The sequence below is a fragment of the Oncorhynchus masou genome, chromosome 27 (assembly GCF_036934945.1).
Source record: "Oncorhynchus masou masou isolate Uvic2021 chromosome 27, UVic_Omas_1.1, whole genome shotgun sequence".
Taxonomy (NCBI): domain Eukaryota; kingdom Metazoa; phylum Chordata; class Actinopteri; order Salmoniformes; family Salmonidae; genus Oncorhynchus; species Oncorhynchus masou.
In genome coordinates this window covers 50,648,908-50,664,105 of record NC_088238.1, presented here as the reverse complement: position 1 = coordinate 50,664,105, position 15,198 = coordinate 50,648,908, and the positions used below count along the sequence as shown (strand labels likewise).

Sequence of the window (15,198 nt, the reverse complement as noted above, 5' to 3'; positions counted from 1 at the left end):
ACGACTTAGCAAACCATTTGAAATACTGCAGTCACTGTATTATACCACAGGTTGCGGTTTTGGATCCTCTAGACCAGCTATAGAACGGTCATAGCTTAGAAAGGCACAGTGATGGAACAGAATGTTCCTGAAGTAGGCAGTCAGTGCAGTAATATATAATCACCTAACCGGCTATTTCCCCTGAGTGATGTTAGAGCACAAAGAGCACTATCGACCTACCCATAATTCCCCTTTAATGTCGTTCCACCGACGCACCCGAGGACTCCACAAAGTCAGCCCGTTTGCTGGCTAGAGGCCAGAGGCTCATTCAGGAAGGTGCGACATGACAACGTTCAGATAGATATACATTGTGTCGAGCAGATATTCTTCTTTGTCATGGAGAATAGGCAACCCAGTCCGCTCTACACGTTACAGTTCTATCTGCAGGTTTCACTCTCCTGAACATACCCAAGAGTAACAATATGATGTTACTGTACCATAACTTATATTTTCAAATACTGTACATTCAATATAGGGTGAGAAATTCATGATTTCTTTTTGTTAGATTACACAAAACGATTTATTCACACAAAATGACCATGTCCACAGAACACGACTATAATGACATACATTTCTATGGTTTCTGCCTCAATTCAATACCATAAATAAACATACAAAATGACTAATAACATTAGCGTTAATATAATGAGATGCTTTGAATTCTGGTCAATCACTTCTCTTCAATAGCCACCGTACGCCTTAATACTTAATTTCAGCCAACCGTAACACACACAGAGTGAATTATGACATCATTATCGTATGAAATCAATGCCGAAATGAACAGGACACTTTGGCTTCTTCACTGGTTGTATAGAAGATAAAGCTTCAAGTTGTTGAGTGAACGGCACCCCTGGAAATAAGGCAGGTAAATCCAATCAAAATCCCTGGAACGTCAACTTTGATTGAAATATTTCTAGACGGGCCTTCTACTGTCATTCAGTACAGAAATGTAAAGGTATTCAAATATTGATCAATACCAATGCAGATCAAGACCGGGGATCCTACTGTGTTATCATAATTGTGATGCACATACTGTCATGGTAATTCATGTTCGGAAGAAGAAGAGATTTGTTTGAATACAGTGTGACACGCCAGTGCAGCGAGGCTATCTGACTATTCCCTCTTACCTTCCCAGGCCGTTCCCCACTGACTCCCTAGGGTGGGCATCGGTTAGGGGAGATGGACCTCCGGGCTAGCACCTCGTCTATCTCGGAGTCTGTGGCCCCCTGAGGACCAACCAATACATTAGCACTGAGTTCTCACACATACACAACACGAGAGCGAGAGAGCGAGAGATAGAGAGAGAGAGGAGGGTCAGGGGGAGAGGGAGCAGTGGAGTCTGAATATGACTTTCTGTCATTCTGCTGGAGTTCCAGTTCCCTATGGACCGATTCTGCATTTCTATCTGGTCTATTCCCCTATCTACGGCAGCCAGACACGTCACAAAACTTTTAGGGAATTGCTAATACTAAAATTATTTTGGAATGAGGGTGATGTGAGCCGAGGATGAGGCAAGTTATAACATGGTCAAAACATTAGCTTCCAAACAAAGTGTAGGGATCAGGCATGACTGCAGCCCTGGGTTCAAATACTAGGCTCTACTTTTAGCTTTCGTTCTAGTCTGTCTGGAGAGGAAGCTGGGCGGGGTTGGCCATTTTACAACTATTTCTATTGCTTCCATTGTGCCAGGCAAGCTCGATGAAGCTGACAGGAAACGGCAGTAACTGGTCAATTTAAGTTACTGTTCAATCTTGTCAAGGTTAAATTTGTGGTGTGATTGTTGTTATGGTTTCCAACGCACCCACTGCAGATGAACGCGACGTGTCTTACTCACATGGGCGAGTCTGTGCACCGCTCTAGGGGTGGTAAGGAGTCCTCGGACGCGGTGTTGGACCTCCTCCCACATGCCCTGGGAGCTGGGGCGTGACCTGTCCATAGAGATAAGAGACAAGGATCAGGACAGGGTCAGGCCTGAACCAACTGAGATGGAGGACATTTGTTAATGGCATTACGCTCCTTATAGGAGCCAAGAGCTTACATCAAGATCATTCATGTAAGCTCGACATACCCATTTTGTCTCGAGCTTTCCCTGTAGGAGTGCCAAAGCATGGAATGGCTGGGTGTAGCGATAGAGGATCTCCCTATGTTAACCAGTGAACACCGTTGGCTTGGACCTGGTGGGTAGTCCAGGAGATTGTCTGTGTCAGAGGACAGGGACTGTGGGAGACGAGGAGAGGAGTCGTTGATCAGGGTGGGTCTGGCCATGACAGGGGAGAGGTGGGGTGTAGGGGAGTGTCCAGTCCCAAGCAAGGGATCGCTTTTCTAAGGACAGGAGAAGAGTAGAGCAAAGCAGGGGGTAAAAAAACAACAGTAAAATAAAATAAAAACTATTTGATTCAGTTGGGAGTCCAAAGCCTGAAATGATCCTATCATTTTCCAAACGGAATGAATGGTTGGTTTTATTTAGAGCTAGTGTCCAAAGGTGGATGGATTGATGAGATGAGTTCAATGTCCTATTTCCTTCATCAACAAAGTTGCACCACTGAATGTGAATGTCATCATCTCAATGATGTTATGCCCAGTACAGGGAATCATTGCCACATGACTGGGTAGGGTCGAAGATAAAACCACACCTGGGAATATTCTTCAGTTCAAATAACAGAGTGCTGTTCTCTGCCAACTGCTGTCTATAATGACATACATTAATACACACACACACACACACACACACACACACACACACACACACACACAGTGCCTTGCGAAAGTATTCGGCCCCCTTGAACTTTGCGACCTTTTGCCACATTTCAGGCTTCAAACATAAAGATATAAAACTGTATTTTTTTGTGAAGAATCAACCACAAGTGGGACACAATCATGAAGTGGAACGACATTTAATGGATATTTCAAACTTTTTTAACAAATCAAAAACTGAAAAATTGGGCGTGCAAAATGATTCAGCCCCTTTACTTTCAGTGCAGCAAACTCTCTCCAGAAGTTCAGTGAGGATCTCTGAATGATCCAATGTTGACCTAAATGACTAATGATGATAAATACAATCCACCTGTGTGTAATCAAGTCTCCGTATAAATGCACCTGCACTGTGATACTCAGAGGTCTGTTAAAAGCGCAGAGAGCATCATGAAGAACAAGGAACACATCAGGCAGGTCCGAGATACTGTTGTGAAGAAGTTTAAAGCCGGATTTGGATACAAAAAGATTTCCCAAGCTGTAAACATCCCAAGGAGCACTGTGCAAGCAATAAAATTGAAATGGAAGGAGTATCAGACCACTGCAAATCTACCAAGACCTGGCCGTCCCTCTAAACTTTCAGCTCATACAAGGAGAAGACTGATCAGAGATGCAGCCAAGAGGCCCATGATCACTCTGGATGAACTGCAGAGATCTACAGCTGAGGTGGGAGACTCTGTCCATAGGACAACAATCAGTCGTATATTGCACAAATCTGGCCTTTATGGAAGAGTGGCAAGAAAGCCATCTCTTAAAGATATCCATAAAAAGTGTTAAAGTTTGCCACGAGCCACCTGGGAGACACACCAAACATGTGGAAGGTGCTCTGGTCAGATGAAACCAAAATTGAACTTTTTGGCAACAATGCAAAACGTTATGTTTGGCATAAAAGCAACACAGCTCATCACCCTGAATACACCATACCCACTGTCAAACATGGTGGTGGCAGCATCATGGTTTGGGCCTGCTTTTCTTCAGCAGGGACAGGGAAGATAGTTAAAATTGATGGGAAGATGGATGGAGCCAAATACAGGACCATTCTGGAAGACAACCTGATGGAGTCTTAAAAAAGTTTGAAATATCCAATAAATGTCGTTCCACTTCATGATTGTGTCCCACTTGTTGTTGATTCTTCACAAAAAAATACAGTTTTATATCTTTATGTTTGAAGCCTGAAATGTGGTTAGAGCGTTGGACTAGTAACCGGAAGGTTGCAAGTTCAAATCCCCGAGCTGACAAGGTACAAATCTGTCGTTCTGCCCCTGAACAGGCAGTTAACCCACTGTTCCTTGTTCTTAACTGACTTGCCTCGTTAAATAAAGGTAAAATAAATAAAAATAATAACTCCTCAACACAGGGGCCCCTCCTGTACTCCTTGTTCACTCATGACTGCACAGCCAGGCACGACGCCAACACCATTAAGTTTGCCGATGACACAATAGTGGTAGGCCTGATCAACAACAAGACAGCCTATAGGAGGTCAGAGACCTGGCCGTGTGGTGCCAGGACAACAACCTTCTCCCTCAACGCAATCAAGACAAAGGAGATGATTGTGGACCGAGCATGCACCCATTCTCATTGACGGGCTGTAGTGGAACAGGTTGAGTCGTGAAGGGGGCACGACAAAACCTATTCCTCCTCAGGAGACTGAAAAGATTTGGCATGGGTCCTCAGATCCTCAAAAGGTTCTACAGCTGCACCATCGCGAGCATCCTGACTGGTTGCATCACTGCCTGGTATGGCAACTACTCAGCCTCCAAGACACTACAGAGAGTAGTGCATACAGCCCAGTACATCACCGGGGTCAAGCTTCCTGCCATCCAGGACCTCTGTACCAGGCGGTGTCAGAGGAAGGCCCTAAAAATTGTCAAAGACTCCAGCCATTCTATTCATAGACTTATCTCTGCTACTGCATGGAAAGTGGTACCGGAGAGCCGAGTCTAGGTCCAACAAGCTTCTAAAAACAGCTTCTACCCCCAAGCCATAAGACTCCTGAACATCTAGTCAAATGGCTACCCAGACTATTTACATTGCCCCCCTCTTTTACACCACTGCCACTCTGTTGTCATCTATGCATAGACACTTTAATAACTCTACTTATATGTACATATTACCTCAACTAACCGGTGGACCCGCACATTGACTCTGTACCGGTACCCGGTATATAGTCTCGCTATTGTTATTTTACCGCTGCTCTTTAATTACTTGTCACTTTGATTTCTTATTCTTATCCCTATTTTTTTTTAACTACATTGTTGGTTAGGGGCTCGTAAGTAAGCATTTCACTTAAGGTCTACATCTGTTGTATTCGGCGCATGTGACTAATACAATTTGATTTGACACACACACACACAAAATACAACTATGTATGAACTTGTTGCTGACTCGCTGTCATGACATAGCAGATGTCGTACTGTCATTTGTCACCATGACAGCTCACACCACTAGATGTAAAATATACTTACATGACGGGGTAAAAACTCCTCATCTATATCCCAGCTGGAACCCAAACTGAGCTGTGCCAGCCGCCCCATGTTTCCATGACAACCGTCCATCTGGCTGGCTTTGCACGGGGAGAGGGAGCGTGATCTGGGCATCACTGGTGCCCGCCAGGCACCGTCCCAATCTCCTCTCCGGTGTACCTTTCGGGACCTTTTAGTGCGTTTCTTTGGCACCACTGTCCTCTGTGATCGAATGAGTGAATGAGCAAAGTATTATTCCATATGCTCAGTGTTTCTCAATCTTGGCCCTTGGTCCAATGGGAATAAGTGGTTGAAAAAAAGTCCTGCACATTGGCCTACAATGGGTTAGCCTGGTCCCATATCATGGTGACCATAGGAGTTACGAAAGCACAAAAAGATCTGGGAACAGGCTAATAGAGAAACGTTAACATTAAGTGGAAGTCTATGGAGAGTGCTAATGACTGAAAGCATTACCATTGGAAACCTGAGATGGGTGCTGTTGACCTCTGCGTTCGCAGAGCACTCACTGATGGTTGTTCTGGTGGAGAACTCTAACCTTGGAGCAATGCCCTGGGAAAGATGAGAGCGAGTGGATCATTTGAATGGATACTGGCCCAAATCACTAGTTTGAAGAGCAGTTTAATGCATCAACGTAAATTGTATCCTCTCTGTGCAGGTACGCTGCCTCTGTATTGTCCTAATCGGACCTATCAATCAGTGTCTAGTGAACCATCGCCGTCTCATACATCTCACTGAAACAGGACTACAGCCTGGTTCTCCATAGTGATGGTGTAAGCTCTCTCCTACTTACAGGGAAGCTAATGGAGCGTGTCATGAGAACCTCTCTGTCCACTCCAGAGAAGGATGGAACCAATTTGGGCTCTGGAAATAGGAAGCGTCTGGCATCTTCCTCAAAGCAGGCCAGGGCCTCCCCCACTGCAGCAAAGCACACAGAGGTCAATCACTGCAGTCCTGTGTGGCTCAGTTAGTTAGTAAGAACACACCGCAAAGATCATGGGGTAATTTTCTTGCAGGGGTCACGTATACTAAAATGTATGCGCCCAATGTACTTCAAGTTGTTTTGGATAACAAGCAGCTGCTACATGGCATATTATGATATGATCTACTTGCTTATGGTGTATTAGGCAGTGCTTCCCAACTCCGGTCCTGTAGTACCCCGAACCGCACACATTTTTGTTGTAGCCCCGGACAAAAAACACCTGAATTAACTCATTGAGGGCCTGATGATTAGTTGACAAATTATCTGTTTTTTTTCTGTACTGTTTTCTGTACTGTTGGGGGTACATGATGACTGGGGTGGGGACCACTGTATTAGACTGTGTCTGTATCATGTTAAACACTTAGCTTACAAATTTTGACCGAAGTCATTTCTAAACATTTTGAAGATTACTGCACCTGGGGGGATCAACTGTACCAATTCAACTTTGACCGTTTCATCTGGGGGGGGGAATAAGCAAACACACAGTCGTTGAATATGAGCATACAACATTGTAGTAGCAAAATTAATCAAATAGGCCTACAGCAGTGGAGGCTGGTGGAAGGAGCTATAGGAGGACGGGCTCATCGTAATGGCTGGAATGAAATTAATGGAACAGAGTCAAACGTGGTTTCTGTTTGATACTGTTCCATTTATTCCATTCCAGCCATTACAATCAGCCCATCCTCCTATAGCTCCCCCCACCAGCCTCCACTGGCCAACAGGTATATCAAATATAACATACATTCCAGCATCTCTGCAACATCTCCTGGGTCAACAGCATAGTGGAACACCTGAATGTGAACAGAAACTGAACAAATCTCATTTAGAAAATCTTGTTCATTCCCATTTTAGAATTGATCTGTTACTAGTTTATAGAACCGCTGCATGGTGTCAACCTCCTGGCATCCAAGAGAGCTACAGGGAATTTAGGCTTTTGTTCCTGCCCTGCTCTAAGTCAACAAATCAAGCCCCCAGATGAAAAGCTGATTAGTTTATACTTTGCAAGAGCTGGGGTAGAACAAAAGCCTGCACTCCCGATAGCTCGTCAGGAGAGGGGTTAGGCCATACTTGGTTTGGAATCACCAGGAAAAGACGCGTCACATTAACCCACTTTCTCAAATCTCATCTTCTCTCGAAACAGGAGAGGGAAGACAGGGGGGAGACACACAGACTTGCGGTATTGGCTCATGAAGCACACACTGAGGTAGATGTCATCCTTGGCTGGCAAATGCACACCAGGGCATGATACCTGAAATGTAATGAATAACTGGTTATGGTGTCATGAACAACACCGGCTTTGCAAATACGCGTTCACCATGTTTCATGTAGCGATTGCAAAGCAAGATCCAAATGGTGGCTTGAACCAACAATTCTCCGATGATGACCATCTGTTGTGCCATTAAAGCTCTGGCCTCATAGCATAGGCAGTAGTATCAATACACTCGAGGCTACATAATAACTGCAAATCAAAATTATATAGCCTGGCAAAATCAAACAATGGGTGGATCCCACAAATATATCACCGAATGTAATTAATGTTATGTATATATTTTGCATGAAAGCTTACATACTAAAGTTAGCTAGATATGCATGTGTTTGAACAGAGACAGTTGAGTTAAGTCTCAAGATTTATATGCACCACTGTACACGACGCTCCACAAGTAAACTACTACCTGGGAAGCAGGTCGCTAGCTGGTTGCATTAACAAAAATGTCTTACCGCTCTAAACTGTAAGTCAACTACCACTTTCATTGCTTTCCGAGACATTAATTTCAACAGTTTGATGGTGAAGCTATTCGTTTGATGCTAGCTAGCTATTCATTTAGCAGCACAGGTCAGCGTCGTGTGTTTCCATGGCGTCTGAAACTTCCGGTTTTAACCAAATTATTTTAGGTGCGTTATCTTTCCTTGGCCACAAGAGGGTAGTAGGCACTACTGTATACTAGTAGAGCAGTGATTCTCCTGTAGAATTACCAAATATTTTATTTGAACCCTTTCTTACTTTTATTTTAACCCTTATTTTAGATTGGGATATTTTTTTTAGACCAGAGGAAAGAGTGCCTCCTACTGGCCCTCCAACACCACTTCCAGCAGCATCTGGTCTCCCATCCAGGGACTGACCTTTGTAATAGTCATTTTTACATATGGAGAATATTTTTATTCCAGTAATACCAGTCTGCTGTGTCAGTATTTTTTTTTTTTTTTACATTTTAATGAAACAAGGCTTGCTGCAGAGCATCAAGAATAGGTCTGAAGGTAGAACATAGAACTGCAGATATGTACGACTTGTTCACTTAATATAAGCACTCCAATATCTTCCATTAAATAAAGCTGAAAACAGAAATGTTATATTATTAAAACATTGACTAAAAAAAAAAAAAAGATCTGTAATTCGGCAAAATAAATACAAAACTCACTAAATCAACCATTTTGCAATCGATAATTCGTATTAGGACACAGCTATGCTGCACTCATATTTAGGGGCGTCTTCCGACTGCAGTGTGTCCTGTCATCCCTGTACGTTCTACTGTTGGTCCTGTTCGTTGCCCGTTGTGTTCGGTGTGACCGTCTCTGCGTCTCTGTCAGATTCCTCCTCATCCTCCGTGGCGATGCCCTCCTGGCCCAGGGGAATGGCCCCTTTCCTTAGAGGCAAGACAGTGAAGAAGGCTTCCTGCCAGTTCCCTTTCTCCAGGTACACCAGTATGATCTCAAACACTGTGCCAGGGAACACAAACACTTATAAATTCATAAATAAAAATAAATCCTGAGCACATTCATTCTATCACATAAACTTCATATACAGAAGTATGTGGACACCCTTTCAAATAAGTGGATTTGGCCATTTCAGCCACACCCGTTATTGACGTGTATAAAATCGAGCACACAGCTATACAATCACCATAGACAAACATTGGCAGTAGAATGGCCTTATTGAAAAGCTCTGACTTTCAACATGGCACCGTCATAGGATGCCAACTTTCCAACAAGTCAGTTTCATAAAATGTTTTGCCCTGCTAGAGACGACCTGGTCAACTTTAAGCGCTGTTACTGTAAAGTGGAAACGTAAAAGAGCAACAACGGCTCAGCCGCGAAATGGTAGGCCATACAAGCTCAAAGAATGGGACCACTGAGTGCTGAATCGCGTAGCGGGTAAAAATCCTCTGTCCTCAGTTGCAACACTCACTACCGAGTTCCAAACTTCCTCTGGAAGCAACGTTGGCACAAGAACGGTTTGTTGGGAGCTTTATGAAATGGGTTTCCATGGCCGAACAGCCACACACAAGCCTAATTTCACCATGCGCAATGCCAAGAGTCGGCTGGAGTGGTGTAAAGACTCGCCTCCGTTGAACTCTGGAGCACTGGAAATGTGTTCTCTGGAGTGATAAATCACGCTTCACCATCTGGCAGTCCCACAATCATGCTTTGGCAGATGCCAGGAGAACGCCACCTGCCTGAATGCATTTTTGCCAACTGTAAAGTTTGGTGGAGGAGGAATAATGCTCTGGGGCTGTCCTTCGTGGTTTGGGCTAGGCCCCTTAGTTCCAGTGAAGGGAAATCTTAAAGCTACAGAATACACTGATATTCCAGATGATTCTGTACTTCCAACTTGGTGGCAACAGTTTGGGGAAGGCCCTTTCCTGTTTCAGCATGACAATACCCCCATGCAGAGAGCGAGGTCCTTACAGAAATGGTTTTAGAACGGTGTGGAAGAATTTGACTGGCCTGCGCAGAGCCCTGACCTCAACCCCATCGAACACCTTTGGGATGAATAGGAAAGTAGACTACTTGCCCGACCTTATCGCCCAACATCAGTGCTTGACCTCACAAATGCGATTGTGGCTGAATGGAAGAAAGCCTCTGCAGCAATGTTTCAACATCTGGTGGAAAGCCTTCCCAGACGTGTGGAGGCTGTTATCGCAGCAAAAGGGGGGACCAACTTATTATTGTCCATGATTTTGGAATGAGATGTTTGATGAGCAGGTGTCCACATACTTTTGGTCATGTAGTGGACCACTAATGCTCTGTAAAAAATCATTTCATAAGGGTCAATACCACATGACTAGGCCACAGTAAATGGAGTTGGTGTCATATCTTGACGGGTAAATCATTAGGATAGTTTCTCACCGTGGTTGACCGCCAGCACTTTGCGGCTATTCATCTTGACAAAGCTGTTCAGTGGGAGCTGTGCGTGGTCAATCCCCAGCTCCTGAGCCCGTTTAAAGGTGATGCCCTATAGGACAAGGTTAAAGGTCAGTCCAACAACTGAGAAACATGGGACCTGAAGAGGGCTCCATTTAATGGTCTCAGATCTACGCAAAGTGTCTAGGGGTAGAGGGGCGATTTGGAACTGGACGTCTTGACTTCCTGGTCAACACACCCAATCTGTTAGATTGGCAGGGTAGCCTAGTGCTTAGAGTGTTGGACTAGTAACCGAAAGGTTACAAGTTCGAATCCTTGAGCTGACAAGGTACAAATCTGTTGTTCTGCCCCTGAACAGGCAGTTAACCCACTGTTCCTAGGCCATCATTGAAAATAAGAATTTGTTCTTAACTGACTTGCCTAGTAAAATAAAAATATTTATATTTTTGGTGTCCTGTGGCAATCGAACATGTCTTCTAAATATTCTAGGTAATTGTGGTACAGACCTTGTGGTGGTTGTGGTCCACCAGGCCTCCGATGACATAGGCCTTGGTTTCATCCAGCTCTGTCAGCACATTGGGAGAGTCAGAGGTCAAGTACACCAGCTCCTCCTTGACCACCACCTCATGGTACGCCTCTGATTTGACCGTTATATCCTGCCCCGGACACACACACAGAAGGTACCAGGTGTTGATGTAATTTGCAGTCTTTCCCTCTTCACCTATAGAAGTCCTACGGCCAAATGACACCTTACTCTTCCTCCAGTTATACAGGTCTCTTTAATAACCAGATTACATCCCTCAGTAGTGGGATATTCAAATGGGTTAAATTGCCCCCCAAATATAATGGGTTGGCATCTGATGGAATGTGTTTGGGAGAGGCGTTGACTTGTGAATGCATTCAGTTGCACCCAGCTCAAAACACAGACTAGATATGTGGTCCCACTAGACAAGATTCTTGCCTACCTTTCACCAGAAGTTTAAATATGGAAACTCTCACTTGACATTGAGGATTACATTACTCGCTATCGGTATATACGCAAACGCAGTGCATCACGCGCAGCGTACCTGTGAAAAACACACCGCTCTGCATTTCCCTTGGTCATTTCAACATGCATTGCCTGTCTGCGTATTCAAACTAACAGACTTTGTACACTCACCTTCCAGTTAACCCATCCTTCATCAGTCTTATCCATGTTTTGCTTCAGCTGTCCACCAAGGCTGGTTAAATAAAACTAGGAGAAGAGAGAAAATACACCACTTGAGTCTTGAATCACTTGATTTCAGTGGAGGTTGATGCTGCAGGGGATGACGATGATGGCAATGTCCTGTGGGGCAGGTAGACTGACCTGAACAGGGTGCGCCGCTCGTCGGTTAACTGAATAACATCTCTGGATTTGTTTATGGAGCTTCCTAACATCCTACACAGGGGAGACAATACATAAACGCAGGATTCAATACTGTGCCTTTCTTGTATTTACATGGAACGTTGCAGACAAACAGAAATGTCATGATTCTTTACATGTCTGAGATTAATGTCTGTTCTACATAAGATTTTTCTATCAGGACATTCCACAAAATTGTGCCCTACTGACCACAGGGGCCCTGACAGCCTACCTTAAACATCATGAGGTTGTCGAAGCTGCAGTCTATCACCAGTCTCAGGGGGCTACTGGGTGTCACCTCTTTCCTCAAACGCTTCCGGCCCACAAACTCCCCTCCCTCCTCCCCCTGGTTCTTCCTATCAAGGCTCCTCTTCTGCCTCTTCTCCTTTCGCTTCTGCCTGGGTAGCACATCAAAAACAAAAAGTTATTCAAATGGAAGGATTTCATGACACTATAAAAGATCAGACTATTTTTATTTCACCTTTATTTACCCAGGCAGGCCAGTTGAGAACAAATTCTCATTTACAACTGCGACCCGGCCAAGATAAAGCAAAGCAGTGCGACACAAACAGCTTTACACATGGAATAAACAAAAAGTACAGTCAATAACACAATAGAAAAAAAAAAATATATATATATATATATATACACACAATGTGTGCAAATGAAGTGAGATTAGGGAGGTAAGGCAATAAATAGGCCGTAGTGGCGAACTACTTATAATTTAGAAATTAAGCACTGGAGTGATAGATGTGCAGAAGAGGAATGTGCAAGTAGAGATACTGGGGTGCAAAGAGGGGGGGACAATGTGGGGATGAGGTAGATGGATGGTCAATTTACAGATGGGTTATGTACAGGTGCAATGATCTGTGAGCTGCTCTGACAGATGGTGCTTAAAGTTAGTGAGGGAGATATGATTCTCCAGCTTCAGTGATTTTTACAATTCATTCCAGTCATTGGCAGCAGAGAACTGGAAGGAAAGGCAGGAATTGGCTTTGGGGGTGACCAGTGAAATATAAAGCTGCTGGAGCGCATGCTACGGGTGGGGGATGCTATGGTGACCAGTGAGCTGAGATAAGGTGGAGCTTTACCTAGCATAGACTTATAGATGACCTGGAGCCAGTGGGTTTGGCAATGAATATGAAGCGAGGGCCAGCCAAAGAGAGCATACAAGTCGCAGTTGTGGATAGAATGAGGCTTTGGTGACAAAACAGATGGCACTGATAGACTGCATCCAATTTGCTGAGTAGAGTGTTGGAGGCCATTTTGTAAATGACATCGCCGAAGTCAAGGATCGGTAGGATGGTCAGTTTTAAGAGGGTATGTATGGCAGCATGAGTGAAGGATTCTTTGTTAAGAAATAGGAAACCTATTTGTAAATGTTGGATTGGAGATGCTTAATGGGAGTCTGGAAGGAGAGTTTACAGTCTAACCAGACACCTAGGTATTTGTAATTGTCCACATATTCTAAGTCAAAACCGTCCAGAGTAGTGATGCTGGACAGGCGGGCAGGTGTGGGCAGTGATCGGTTGAAGAGCATGCATTTAGTTTTACTTGCATTTAAGAGCAGTTGGAGGCCACGGAATGAGAGTTGTATGGCATTGAAGCTCGTCTGGAGGTTAGTTAACACAGTGTCCAAAGAAGTATTCAGAATGGTGTAGTCTGCGTAGAGGTGGATCAGAGGATCACCAGCAACAAGAGCGACATCATTGATGTATACAGAGAGAAGAGTCGGCCCGAGAATTGAATCCTGTGGCACCCCCATAGAGACTGCCAGAGGTCCGGACAACAGGCCCTCTGATTTGACACACTGAACTCTGAGAAATAGTTGGTGAACCAGGGGAGGCAGTCATTTGAGAAACCAAGGCTGTTGAGTCTGCCGATAAGAATATGGTGATTGACAGAGCCGAAAGCCTTGGCCAGGTTGATGAATACAGCTGCACAGTATTGTCTATTATCGATGGCGGTTATGATATCGTTTAGGACCTTGAGCGTGGCTGAGCGTGGCTGAGGTGCACCCATGACCAGCTCAGAAACCCGATTGCATAGCAGAGAAGTTACCATGGGATTCGAAATGGTCGGTGATCTGTTTGTTAACTTGGCTTTCAAAAACCTTAGAAGAACAGGGTAGGATAGATAAAGGTCTGTAACACCTTTGGTCTAGAGCGTCTCCCCCTTTGAAGAGGGGGATGACCACGGCAGCTTTCCAATCTTTGGGAATCTCAGATGATACAAGAGGTTGAACAGGGGGTTGCAACAATTGCAGCAGATAATCTTAGAAAGAAAGGGTTCAGATTGTCTAGCCCAGCTGATTTGTAGGGGTAAAGATTTTGCAGCTCTTTCAAAACATCAGCTATCTGGATTTGGGTGAAGGAGAAATGGGGGAGGCTTGGGCAAGTTGCTGTGGGTGGTGCAGATCTGTTGACCGGGGTAGTTGTAGCCAGGTGGAAAGCATGGCCTGCCGTAGAAAAATGCTTATTGAATTTCTCAATTATCGTGGATTTATCAGTGGTTACAGTGTTTCCTAGCCTCAGTGCAGTGGGCAGCTGGGAGGAGGTGCTCTTATTCACCATGGACTTTTAGTGTCCCAGAACATTATGGAGTTTGTGCAACAGGATGCAAATTTCTGTGATAATTTCAATACGACATGATCATACACAACTAGGCACTTCCTGCTTACGAAAAACAACATTAAAAATGTAACATGTGAGCATGCTTCAAGGCACAACTTGCCATAAGTCAATAGTGGCAATCTATGTAGAGTTGAATTCTGTTGTTGTTCATTTTTGTAAGCAGTATGATGATGTTTTACTGTTAAGTCAATAATTGGTCACTATGTACATAATCACAAAGAAGTAGCCTAAGTGAATGCATCAGGGGAAGTTTTTATTGAAAACATTACTTAACACTTAAAACAGTAACGTATACCTAGTTAGCTACTTACTTACGAAGGTTCCTCTCCTCCTCCCATTTCTGGTGCCTCATAAGCTTCTTCCTCTGTTTTTTTGAAAGAGTCTCGGTTTCTCCATTATTAGCACTGCTCTGTCCATCCTTATTCTCAGTGGCACTGGCAACATCATTCTTCTCATTTGACGGTGTTAAATATTCGCTGGACATTGGTCGTGTTTTTACTTCTGTTGCAAACAGCCTGGTTGTCGCTCCTACTAGCTAGCTAGTGTTCAAATGCACGTACTACTGGGAAAGTAAAGCTTACCAACCACATGCATATAATAATTCACACACACATTTGCTAACTAATGGTTTTATCTTTTTAACTACCGTATAAAAACATAATACATTGGCTAAATGTTCCCTGTCAGTCTGGCCATTCCACATATACCTTTTTCCGTTGTTCTACAGTGTATCCTCACCGTCTTCCGCAAAGTCGCACAATTTATGACGCTCTGCCGCTAGCCAAAGAT

At 44.2% G+C, this 15,198-nt stretch overlaps 2 protein-coding genes across 3 annotated transcripts; both read right to left on the bottom strand.

Moving 5' to 3' along the window:
• Positions 1–530: 530 nt before the first annotated feature.
• spata6l (spermatogenesis associated 6-like) lies at positions 531–8,298 on the bottom strand. Of its 2 annotated transcripts, XM_064940604.1 has the most exons (11): positions 7,972–8,298; positions 7,364–7,501; positions 6,995–7,043; positions 6,669–6,710; positions 6,064–6,188; positions 5,727–5,822; positions 5,256–5,474; positions 2,108–2,361; positions 1,874–1,967; positions 1,167–1,265; positions 531–889 (listed from the first exon to the last, which is right to left on the bottom strand). In XM_064940604.1, exons 1-10 carry the CDS (start codon positions 8,017–8,019, stop codon positions 1,194–1,196), a joined length of 1,137 nt encoding a protein of 378 aa, XP_064796676.1. In that variant the 5' UTR covers positions 8,020–8,298; the 3' UTR covers positions 531–889; positions 1,167–1,193. The 2 variants fall into 2 exon arrangements, with proteins under 2 accessions (XP_064796676.1, XP_064796677.1); XM_064940605.1 differs by lacking the exon at positions 7,972–8,298 and having other exon boundaries at positions 6,995–7,060; positions 7,364–7,431.
• A 145-nt stretch (positions 8,299–8,443) lies between these two features.
• LOC135516352 (tRNA methyltransferase 10 homolog A-like) lies at positions 8,444–15,198 on the bottom strand. The gene is made up of 7 exons (XM_064940606.1): positions 14,721–15,198; positions 12,009–12,174; positions 11,741–11,812; positions 11,552–11,626; positions 10,899–11,048; positions 10,378–10,483; positions 8,444–8,967 (listed from the first exon to the last, which is right to left on the bottom strand). The coding sequence occupies exons 1-7, from the start codon at positions 14,891–14,893 to the stop codon at positions 8,777–8,779; spliced, it is 933 nt and encodes a 310-aa protein (XP_064796678.1). The 5' UTR covers positions 14,894–15,198; the 3' UTR covers positions 8,444–8,776.